The sequence below is a fragment of the Ambystoma mexicanum genome, chromosome 9 (assembly GCF_040938575.1).
Source record: "Ambystoma mexicanum isolate Mex_15411 chromosome 9, UKY_AmexF1_1, whole genome shotgun sequence".
Classification (NCBI taxonomy): domain Eukaryota; kingdom Metazoa; phylum Chordata; class Amphibia; order Caudata; family Ambystomatidae; genus Ambystoma; species Ambystoma mexicanum.
The window spans coordinates 134,872,053-134,884,492 of NC_090931.1; the positions used below are offsets into that span (position 1 = coordinate 134,872,053).

At 41.8% G+C, this 12,440-nt stretch overlaps 1 protein-coding gene across 1 annotated transcript in view; it reads right to left on the reverse strand.

Annotated features, from left to right (window-relative positions):
• ALG9 (ALG9 alpha-1,2-mannosyltransferase) overlaps positions 1–12,440 on the reverse strand; it is a 944,483-nt gene that overhangs the window by 816,640 nt on the left and 115,403 nt on the right. The window contains exon 8 of the mRNA XM_069614305.1: positions 6,754–6,859. Within this exon, the coding sequence (XP_069470406.1) occupies positions 6,754–6,859 (106 nt within the window). The remainder of the gene's footprint in view (positions 1–6,753; positions 6,860–12,440) is intronic.

Below are 12,440 nucleotides of genomic sequence, written 5' to 3' on the forward strand. Positions count from 1 at the left end.
AACCCCCTACATCCGGTGTTTGCACAATCAGGAGTATGGAAACCATTCTCCTTTTCATAAAACAGGAAATTCTGAAAGCACAATATACCAACAGCCCTAGGACGCCTTGACCCACTAGCTGCCTGTGGGAATGTCATCCATCAGCCACTAAAACAAAGAATCAAAGTTCAGCTAGGAATAGATGGTATTGCATAGAAGTGTATTACCAAGTATCTTCACATTTGTACCTGGAGGATTAAAATGGGAGAGCAACTAAACAATGTCTCTCAATGTGTGGTGTTCAATAGGGTTTGTTTCATCTTAGCCCATAGCTATTTAATGTGTAACTTAAACCACTAGCAGACGTTATCAAACTCTTCTCAAAAAATTATTTGTGGATGATTCTAAGGTACTATTGAATATATACTATAAACTTTGAATTTTTTCTTCCTCCAACTTTTTCTTTCTCCAATTTTTTCTTTCTTTTCTTCTTTTTGCAAAATCATTGAATATGGAGCCTGATGACAACACTCAGGAAATAATTGAACTCTTCCAGAGAATCCTTGGTTAGACCAGAGATAACAATCTTTGTCTCAATGCCTCAAAGACAGATTTTCTTCTTTTCGGCAACACTACCTTTTAGATGCCACCCCCCCCTCCACCTTTGCCCAAGAACCCATCCCATTGGACCAGGCAAACACATCTAGGTATAATTTTCAACACTAAACTTTCCTAACAGCAGAAATAGACCAGCTAGCCCAAAAATCCCTGCATTTCCAGCACTACATTCTCAGGAGAATTGGCCCCAAATTGGAAATGACGCAGATATTTTAAATGACCAGGTCCCTTTGTCCTCTCTGCCTACACTACTATTGTAATTGTATGTAGGATTTAACAAAAACCAATTGCAACTTATCCAAAATAAAGCAATTATTTTAATAAAAAGATATATATTTTAGCTTTCAAGCCCTGGAAGCAGATCTCAAAAGGTTTCAAAAACCATAGCTGGCTCCATGAAGCAATGAGATGAACACAGCAAACAGCATGCATTCCTTTCAAACCCTTCCAGGGCTTTGCTCCCAAATACCTGAACCCCCAGATAAACAAATGTGTACCTATATGAACTTGAAGATTTCTCACAGCTTAACAACCGAACTACACGCGGTTATGAAAGACAAACACAGAGGGGCATTCCTCACAGTATTGAGTCTGAAATTCTGTAACCTTCCCAAAACCCTGAAAACAGAATATACCCTCAAGAGGTTCAAACGGAATGTGAAAATCTGGCTTCATGAACAGAAAACTAACTCAAACCTGCTTACATGAATCAAATGACCTTCCCTTCCCCTAATGACTCCTGTACTTGTCTCGCCTGCACTTACAGCGTATGGCTAGTACATTTCCTTGCCTTGTCCCTGCGAAAGGTTACCAGACTTGTAACTACAGGGCTAATTTAGCCGGGTCCATACATCTATTACAAAAAACTTAAAAAAATAAGTATTTCAGTGAAGTTGGGATGCTCTTATTATCAGACCCATGTCGTACAGGCTGATATCGTTTGTCCCAAGCTTGGCTGGGGATTCCCACTGCTGGAAACCTCAGTTTATTAGAGTAGATTATGCTGTTGGTATCGTAGATGTCCCGTTTCGCGATGTTGTATTTATTGTGTGAATGTGCGCCCTGATGCTTGCGGGCTTTGACGCATGATTAATACATGATTGGTTATGGGTGCGTGGGTGGTTAGGACAGTTTTACAGATATAAATAAATAAGATATAATGTCAATTGTCTGCTTGATGGGAGCATAACAGGAAGACAGTTATCTTTTTTCAGGCAAGTGTAGTGGTAGGCAAAAAGAAGGTCAGCGTTCCCCTGTAATGGGAGTGATTTAAACTTTTTCTGGCCATTTTTACCTTTATGGAGTTAGGATATACAACTTTCCCCCAGTCCGCTAAATTGACAGCTCTTCTGGCAGATGACCTGGTTATGGCATAGGGTGGCTCGGACACTTCCTCTCTGCTAAAACAGAAAGCAGACAATTTCCCCTAACGAAAAGCATCTTTAAGAAAAGAGCCTTTCGATTGTGCAAGCTGGGTCAGTATGAAGCTCTATAAAGCTTCGCGACCCTTCAAAAGCCTGTCACTTTTACCTTTCACTGTAATGTATTCTACTTAGATTTTATAGTATCTGGTCATTGCATCGAATGCAATAGCATCGAATGCCATACCAGAGAAAAGAAAGCATCAGAAAAAAAGCATTGAATGCTTTTTATTTTTTTAAAAGGTAAAGGGTTTAGTGTAATAAAAATGGGGTTTAAACGTTAAAAAAGGGGGGTTGAGGGGGACCACCCAATAAAAAAAGAAAAGAAAAAAATGCACGCAATGCTTTTTTTCCGATGCTTTTTTTCCTCTGGTATGGCATTCGATGCAATGACTAGGAACCGATTTTATGAGCGCAGCCACATATTGGCTAGGAAGTAATGAAGCAGTGTACAGTGAAGGTAGGATACCACCAGCAGAGGCGATAGGGAAAGAGGAAATCAAGGCATGCTCGTTTGTTGGTGCTCAACGGAGTCACAGGACAAAATAAAGAGCATGTGGGCATTACCCGTTACATAACAACTAATTCGGCTTAATAATTCTCTACTGGTAGCTTCCAACAGATTCCTTCAATGTTGTCAAGAAATTGGTAATGCAATCATTGACATTAACTAAGCTCTTCAAAAGCCCCAGACTTCCCAAGAGCATGTAATGAGTTCTAACAATGGGAAGGGTTCTTGCTTAACATGGTCACGTCTACATAAAGAAGAAACGATGATCTTCGAATGAGCATTGATTCAGTCACAGCTCCTGTAGCGACAGACTTAGAACACATATTGGTTATTTGCGTTTTAGTGATCTGCTATAGACCAATGCTATCGAACCAGTGTAAATATGTATAGAATCTGTCTGAATTTTGAGTCCTATTGGTCATCCATTAGAGTTTCATTGTGAAATATGTAGCGGCGCACAATTTGCAGTGGCCAATGATAATGGCCTCACAGTGAGTCTTAACTGGTGAGTTATTATGCGTGGCCTTGAGGTGTCAAGTCATGTTTTAGAAAACACACCAATGGGAGAATTTGGAAGGGCTAATAAAAAACTGTTGTTTTACAAAGGATTATCAAAAGTAAATCAGCCATTAAGACCAAGTTTAGAGAAAAAGAATGCAAAAATCTACACTGATAGGGAAGAGCCGAAAATGCACACACCACGGTCTGATCTACTTACACCGAACATTGGCAAAAAAGAGAGTGAACAACAGTGATAGGATTCATCACAAAACATAATATCGGACAGTGAGTTAGTACATAAATGGCTGAATAAACATTGGCAGTTATCAAGAGTTACACCATTGATTACATTTAGAAAAGCAAGAACGTTAAAAGATAGATTATGACCCAGCCATTTGACACCACAAAGTCCACACCAACTACATTCTTGGTTAGCTATTGAAAAAATTGGGTTTCAGAAACGTGGAACATGCAACACTTGCAAATACGTTTGGAATAATATCACAGCTTGAATTGATTTATGCAATAAATAGATTGTATGAGACATTATCAGTAATTATGAATTGCAGCACCAAGAGTTTGCAAATTATAAAATATTAAAATTACAAGTTATACATGAAAGATGTGTTCGAGAATAGGATCTTTCTTCCCATTAATATCACTTGCATAATAAGGTAATCTCTGGAAATCCAAACAATGATTTGATAATCTCTTTAAATAAATCAATTGGGAGTTAATAATGAATAAGAGCATACTAATATTACACTTTGATAATACATATGTGATGGCCAGACACTATGAGATGGGTCAATTATGTATATGTCTAGTCCTCTCTCTGTTATTATGTACTTGAGCACTAATTAAACGGTGTACAATGGTGCCACTTTTAAAATGCAAACGCCGTATGCACAGTGAATATATACAGCATACGTGCTGCTTCACAAAAAGCCACTGGCAAGTGTTCTATATTTAGAACTATGTATTTGTCTAAATGAGTCTAAATGAGTCAGTGAAATGCACACAACCCACTGTTTTACAAAGCGGCCCTGATTCAATTTTCTCCATTTAAAACTTTTCAATTCCATTTATAACTGTATATCCAATCTCTCGTTCTTGAGCGAGATGTGTTTAATTTTAAGTAATCATTTTCAAAATAACACTCAAATATTTAAGATTTGTTCACTATAGGTTACATCCCCTTGTCAATTTTTATATGAGGATCAGCTATAAGAAATAGACCAAGAACAATCTACAATACATGTGAAACTTTCATCTCCATTTAATATCAGGAACCTGGGCAAATGGAAGGATAATCAAAAAGGTAAACAAAATTCTTTTCATTCCAAAACTATTCTCAATAAAGATTGATGGTCTAATAAATGGAGTCAGTGACTAATATCTGATCAATTAAATTGATCTCATCCACAGATTACTATATTACTTTTAAAAATGAAAAAGGAACCGAAAGTTTTCATCATCATTAGATGATGAATTTTTAGATACGATTGATGAAACTTCATACTACGAAGGCAAAAGAAAATACCCCGCTGGGATCATGTCAATTCAAACTAACAAAATAATGTCAAATACATTGTATAAAAAATATTTTTCAACTTTCGGTAAATTATTAATTATGTATATAGTTTAAAATAGTAACATTTGAAAGCCATTAAGAGACCCTGAAGAAGCACATGCAGTGGTAAATATTACCTGCTTAAGTGCGAAACACGTATAGGCCATTGGTCGCCTGGAGAATAGTGTGATTCACTCGATAGCCAGCATATTCGAAAAAAAATGTTTTTATGGTATTTATCATGACATGGTAATGTTGAACTGTAGATTAACAAATACTTTTGAAAAATGATAAACTTCATAAATAGCAAACTTTAAATTGTAATCCAGGAATCAATTAATGATCGCAAGGAATAGCAGAATATGTGTATGTAGTCCCCGAGTTAAGGATTACTTGAATTTAAACATTGTAATGTTTGTTAATAAACGGGTTCTAGTGTCAACCACTCCGGTTATACTCAAGACTTTTTCTTTTTGGAGTGGTACAATTAAATGTCATGACAGGTGTGATGTGTGCGAGTCACAGGAGCAGCATGGACACTAAAGGCCTGATTCACAGAACTTTTTCCAATAGGATTGCACCATTATAAAATGCTTCTGTGAAACAGGCCCTAAATATAGACACCAAAAGTAGATTGCGCAGAACAAAGCCACACGTGTGCCTCTAATCGATTTAGTTTTGCTGATAATTTACTCTTTCTACAGCCTACAAAAGGGTTGGATTTGGTCATTACTGCTAAATCACTCAACCCTCCAGCCAATGGATAAAACCTATAAGACCCAGTACCAGATGGCCTCCATGTTATTAGATGAATAATATTTAAATCCTGCACAGGGCAAATGATTACGAGATCCTGCCCCTTTTTTCCAACATATTAAATAAATGAATATTCCCAGAGGCAGCATCAGAGCCTAGGAGGCCTACCTATACTGCTATACTGGCTGAGCCATCCTAACATCCATAAACAACTAAGTTAAAATGTGTGGTAATCTGCACCTACAAGAAAAGTACACTTTGGTATAAGAGGTCTTTGGACGTGATCAGATTCTGCATTGCAGTGGCACTTTCAGGTCCTCCTCTACAGTGATCGGAAACTTCACAACTTCATAACTGCTACCGGTAACGTCGACAGGATCCACCCTCTCCTTACTTACCACGCTGGCATATCTCCAATTTCTACTCTGATCCTCAATCGTTTAGAATGCTGCTCAAATCTCGCGCCCTACTACGCTGTGTTAAGACGTCAACTTCTGCACTTGGAGAGTGCACACATCATCTCAGAATTAATTACCCCAACACACCGACATTTCCAGTGCCGAGCATGTAACTATGCCTACCCAGCTCCTAGGTGATCATTCACTTGCTCAATTGTTCTTGTATGTTATGTCCTATCGCCAGTTCAGGTCCTTTGATTTGCCTTCGTCAACTGGGACGCTCCTCACTGTACATTACTCTAATGTTTGTCAACTACCCGATTAGTTGCCCTGCTTACTGTATATTAATATCCATGGGTTACAGTTCAAAACGCAAAGCTAGTTAAAAAAATTTAAATACACCTTTGATATGAATGCATAATTAACATTTCTTTAAAAAAAACACTTTTGCTTTCTGGAAAGACCACCATTCATAAAGGAAATGTGAATACTGTGTATTATTAATATCACACTTAAAAAAGGTCTCAAAATGGCTGAAGTGTTTTTCTTTTGTAACAGTTCACTTCAGTTTTTCTGTATAAAAAAAAGATTAACTGCTACTATACTATCTGGAGGCACCAGCCAACATTAAGGACATCCCTATAGTATCACCTTCCACTCCAGAATCAAAAGCTAATCCACAAACATCCCAACAATTGGGACGACAACCTAACCACCGAGCCCTTCACAAAAACTATACAGAGGCCAAACTGATGGATATTTTGCTTCATTGGTTATTGCAATTCATTTTGTGTGTGTCTAATGAGAAATCAGGAGATATTTCACTCTTATGAATTCAGTGAGCCACAAACCACTGTCTGGCATTCACCACTTGTGCCATAGAAAGCCCCTCTCCAGAGATTTTGTGTGACACTTCTCTATTAAATCACATTTTGCCAGAACTCCTATAAGGGCTCTTGCTGTACTCCATGCAAATTTCATGAAGGTGAAACTTACCATAGATGTCGGGTCCGTGAGGGGTGAGCACATTGTACGTAACAATGTTGAGCGGAGCGATGACCAGTTTACCGTAGTAGTAGCTGTCAATGGCTATTAAGGGGACCTGTAAACAGAAAATGCATGGTTAAGGGACCCATTGAAAAAAACGAATTAGTATGTTGTTCAATTGCAATGATGAAAGCGTGAGGATGAATTTATAAAATTGCAATGTCACAATTAACCATTTTTTAGGGATCTTACTTGCTATTTTTTGCAGCATGAAGGTATGGTTACCACGGGCGGGAGCACAATATGCCTCAGACGAAGATTTGATGTTTTGAAACTACCACAGTGGGGATGCAGTGCAGTACAAAAGCATAGTCACATACCATTTGAAAGTTTGACAACTATGGTAATGAGGAAGGAAAGGTAAAGTACATTTAAAGAGATACATCAGTGCAGTTAATTTAGATTGAAGGTTCAAGTTACAGGTGAAGGGAAAAGTACAGAAGGAAAGCAGGAGAGGAAAGACTATGTAGAGGTTAGGAGCCAGGATATAAGAGAGAAGGGACACATTAAATAAAAAGAGGGTTTTTAGCATTGCAAAAAAAGCTATTTCTTTAAAAAAACAAAGTTAAAAATAGAACAACAGTGCAGCCGTTGGAACATAGAACAAAGTATGCACCTGCATATATCTATGTTAATCAAAATATCAAACCCCTAGGTCTTTTTGACCAACCATTTAATAAGCAAATAACTGAATGATGGCAGAACATACTTGATAATGGTCAAATGTAGGGTAATGCAGACTTTACAAATTCTTGCCAGATTTCCTTGATACCATGCTTTTTCACCTTTTGCAAGTTTGCAGAGATGACATACGTTTACCATTATGGGAGTGAGTTAGACCTCCTTGAGGAACACATTTCCCCAAGCCTGGGAATCTTATGCAACCCGGAATCTGTCCTGAAGTCTTTATTCGCACCTGCACGGACACCTTTTTCCACACAATTTGGGAATTTCAGCCATTGTAGCCCCAGACCAGTTATTTGTACGACCAGCCAGTTGCATTACGCGGTCCTCTGCAAACTAGGTTCCCCATGGATCCTCCCTTTCACATTGCTCGAAATGCCATGCTGGAGAAAGTATCCCAATCTCCTTGAATTGCTACAAACCAAGCCTTTAATGTGGAAGAAACCAAGGCTCTTGAACCAGTCTTCGCAAAGTAGCACGGTTTAGCAGTGCTGAATTGCTGCCGGGTGAATCCTGGAATTCTCAGCCATTTCCCTGCAGGCCCCAAGTTCTTCTGCCTTTACATCTCATCTTTAGGTTGGCCAAGCATTTTCTAGCTCTCATTTTCCCCTATTCCACCCCTCTAGTTCCCAGATTCTCTCTCACTCTGCCCCACGATCTGCGCCTGGCTGGTTTGGCTCATTCCGTATGTGCTTTTCCCCCCATTTGTTCCAGAAACCCTCTCGTCTTCATTTATTTTGTTTGCAGCCTTTCTGCTTTTATCCTCCCAGCTAGCATTCCTTACTCCAGTAGTTAAGCTTACTTCTGATGGGAGCCACCCCTTATCCTTTTGCCTGAGCCATGGTTTTCTCCTACCAATGCATTACCTGGGCTAACACCCATTCTACAGGCTATTTCTTTGGTCTATGGTTATGTTAACACTGTATTTCTGCTCATAATATATTCCCTTTTCCATCTACCCCTTCTCTCTCGTCTAGTAAAGCATCTAGGTGAGAAACTATTGACAATATTGACCCCTGCAGACCAAGATCTATCTTATACTGGATATGAAGACGAGATGCCTTTTCTAACTAAATCTCCTCAGCGACTTCCTAAAACTGTCCCTACTCTAGCCAGTTGTTAGTTTTCTAAAGGGGTATGGATTGTGCCTGACAAACACCCTGCTTGACTTGGTCTTCCTCCTGCTACGCTCACCTTCTCCTCTTCCGCCTCCTACTATTCTCCTCTTCCAACTCTGCCTCTACTTTCCCCCGTTTTAGCCTCCGTTACGCTGATGTCTCTTTCCTGCTAGGTCTCGACTCCAACCTTTGATGTTACTCCTCCTTCCGCTGCTCTACTCCTGCCTCTTCCATGCTATTCCTGCCTCTTCCATGCTATTCCTGCCTCTTCCATGCTATTCCTGCCTCTACAACTCCCTCCTCCAGTACACTACTGCTTCAACCATGCCACTACTCCTTCCATCCAACTACTCCCTCCTCCATCCCACTACTCCTCCATCCCACTACTCCCATATCTTCATTACACCACCACCCACCTCCTACTCAGACACCATCCTTTCACTCAGTCCCAAAAATGTTACATTCACGCTTTACTTTATCTCCTCTAACCACACTTGTTGTTATGGTTCCATGCACACTAACACTCCACTACCACTTAAATTCTCTAACCAATACCTCACCTTCTTAAGAAATCACCTTCACGGTTCGATGCTCCTTCCTTCCTGCTGCTGGTCTGCCACCTCCTCCTCTTCCACCTCTGACCTCATCCAAACAACCCACAAATCCCTGCTTCATGTCCTTTTTATGTTTCCCCACTTGTTTCCATTTGTCTGCTTTCCCTGGCCAATGTGGACCCATTTTTCCCCACCCGAGAGGGGATGTATAGAGCAAAGATGTTAAATAATGGGCTTAGCCATGTCCCATTTCCCTGCACAAGCCGAGTCGCAATGGAGGCCTGGACAATGCAGTTTCCAGGGTTGTATTAGGTGGCCTTATAGTCCACGTCCCCTTAAGGTAAGAAGGGTCTCTGTTTGGGAGTTTGTTGCCCCATATTCAGTCCCTGCTGGACTAGGGTGTTATCTGCAGCCCAAGGCGGTTTGCAGTTGCTGCCATAGAGCGCATCACAGGCCAGTCTGCCGCTGCAGATGCACAGCGCTACTCCCGTGGTCTCTCGATGTTCCCTCATGTCACAAGAGAGTTGTTTGTACTTAGCTGGGTTTCGGTCTCTGGCGCAGGGAGAGTGCAGCACTGTAATATTCCCTCCGCTGTGTGAGAAACCTGAAGGAACTCTCACAACTACTCCCTGGGGATCTTCTGCTCTGGTGGCCAGGGAAGGGCCATCGCTTTTAGATCCCGACCCTCGGGCGGAGAAGCGAGGGACGATCACCAGGGTGGAGGGGCCTTGGGGATTGGGGATAGGGTGCTGGATGGCGAGACATGGTATCCCCCTTCTCTAACACAGACATACCCTCCCTTCCCTCAGCCTTCATGGGCTACTTCCACTCATGCCCCATTTTTCCTTGTAAGTTCCTACCAAGTACTGAGAAGCAGAAGAAGCATCTAAGAGTAGTGCACACTTCCTATTACAAACATCGCTAGTACTGGGAGGGTCTGGATGCATCCAGTACCGAAGGTCAGGCAAGTCCAATTGATTGGGTTCATTATGGTCAGGCAAAACAAGCCAACAACTCACACCTGAGGCCCCTTAATAGGACTCAAGTGTAATAAAGGGAGGAATCTCAACAAGCCAGAAAAGGAGACCCGGCATGGTGGAATGAGTCCAGGATGTCCGAACGCTGGCAACGATCCCGAAGGACCTGCAGGACCCGGAGTGAACGGGTCACGTGGTGTGTGCAGGAACGGGAGCTTTCGAAGTGGAAGGCAGGCAGGTGGAGCTGCCAAAGAGCTGAGGAGCAGAGAGAACGCCATCCGTGCCCATACAGCAGCCCAGATGCAGTTAGAGTTGCTGAGAGGGCCAGGCACAGAGGGGATGCAGTCCACGTACAATGCGATGCCATAAGGACGCCAGCGCATGCGTAGACATGTCTGGTGGATGAGCAGAGCCCAAGAAATCTGCTTCGCGGCTACGGAGAAGGTGAGCAGGAGCAGTGGAAACCGTCGTTGGGGAGACGCGAAGAGCTGGTTAGTGTCAGAGGACACTGGAAAACCGGAGCACTCCCAGGGGACCGCAGGCAAGTAACGGTCCATGAATAGAAGTGAATACAAACTATATTGAATACCAATCTGAATAGAAAGTGCTTTTTGAATAAGATCACATCATATTTAATCCCAAAGGAACATTTGAAGTTAAACCGACATATTGAATGTCAGACTGTAAGTAAACAGCATTGTGAGCAGAACTAAAGCATATGAAAAATTAAACAATGACTTGAGTATTCTAACAACCAATGTGAGAAAGAGCCATAAGTATGGGGCAAAGCAAAAGACTGATGCAGGAGAGTGTTACACTAATTAAAGAGAATACAAGTGTGAGAAGTCGGAAGCCCGAAGCAGAAGAGCCTGTGAGGGGGGCAAAAAAGGCTAAGGGGAACTTATGGTTGCGCGACCGGTCATGGGTGGACTGTGTGGTCCGACAACTGTGCCTAGACAAAGGAGTTCCCTGCTGTGAAGATCACGGACATCATGAATGAAGCCAAGGAGAAGCATGGGCTCCTGGTTGCACAACCTGTGATGTGTGGTCCGACAACTGAGCCTAGACCAAGGAAACATGCCCATGGAAAAGCCATTCAGACAAATGGAAAGAAAATGCTTATTGAACCCAAGAGGCTGATATTAAAAGGAGCTTTTGTTTTGTGAACTTTGTGAAACCAAGGAAATTTGTTTTGTGAAAACTGGATTAGACAAGAGTGGCTGGCACGCACCCCACGCCCCTGCTTGTTGTCAAACTATATTGAAGGAAATTTCTATGAATTGAATTTTGAAACTTGAAAAGAACAGAAAGCGTGTGCAAGGGCAACTGGTTGCGCAACCTGTAGTGGGTGGACCGAATTGTCCGTCAACTGCGCCCAGACCAGTGAGCCCTAAGCAAAGGACATTGTAAACAAGATACTGAGAACTGTGAACTAATTGTTAAAGCAAGGTGGGTCACGTGGACCAATTGTTTTCTTGTATTGAAAAATGAGTGAGTGAAGTCAGCTTAAGTGCTACAGTGAAATCTTGGGGAAGGGAACCCTGAGAGCCGAAGGAACTAAAAAACGCTGCCTTGGGGAAGTGAACCTCAAGACCTCCCTTTTGTGTGAACTATGCTATACTGAACTTGAGAAAAAGGGAACCTCAAGACCTGACAGAACATTGTTGAGGCAAGCAGCTATTAAAACTATGTTGAACTTGGAATGCGGAGCCCAAGAAAAACCTAAGCTGAGAGCAGCTGAGACTTTACTTTTGAACACTAATTGTTTGGTTAAGAAGAACCCCACGCCATGTTCATTTCTAGATGTGAGGGCAAGCATTGGTTTTGACACTGACAGACCTTTGGATTTGGACTTACAGACACATACTTCCCTTAGTCTTCTTTAGGCAGGAGAAATCCCTACCTTGGTTATAGGGCAGGTTAGGCCTTACACCATCCTGATATTTCAATAAAGTGAAACAAATTCCGTTGTCTGCGTCATCTCTCTTGATACCATGCCTGTCTCACAGCTGGAGGTATGTGCCTTTGCCTCAGCACGGTACATTGTTCCAAAGGGGGATAAAGACTCTGCCAGCATTTTGTTTGCAAGGCAAGCATGTACTGAACAGGGACATACTGACACAAGTGGGGTGGTGGGGAAAGCAACTGGAACCCTCTCAACTGCCACCTTCCTCCACAGTGGAAGGACTGTCTCAGAGCTTCCCCCTGGTAGGCCTCCCACCCCTGTCTGAGCGCGTTTCCCATGCCCTCTAAAAGCTGGAATTACTACTTTGAGAATCCTACCTGCTAGCCTGGGTGCCATT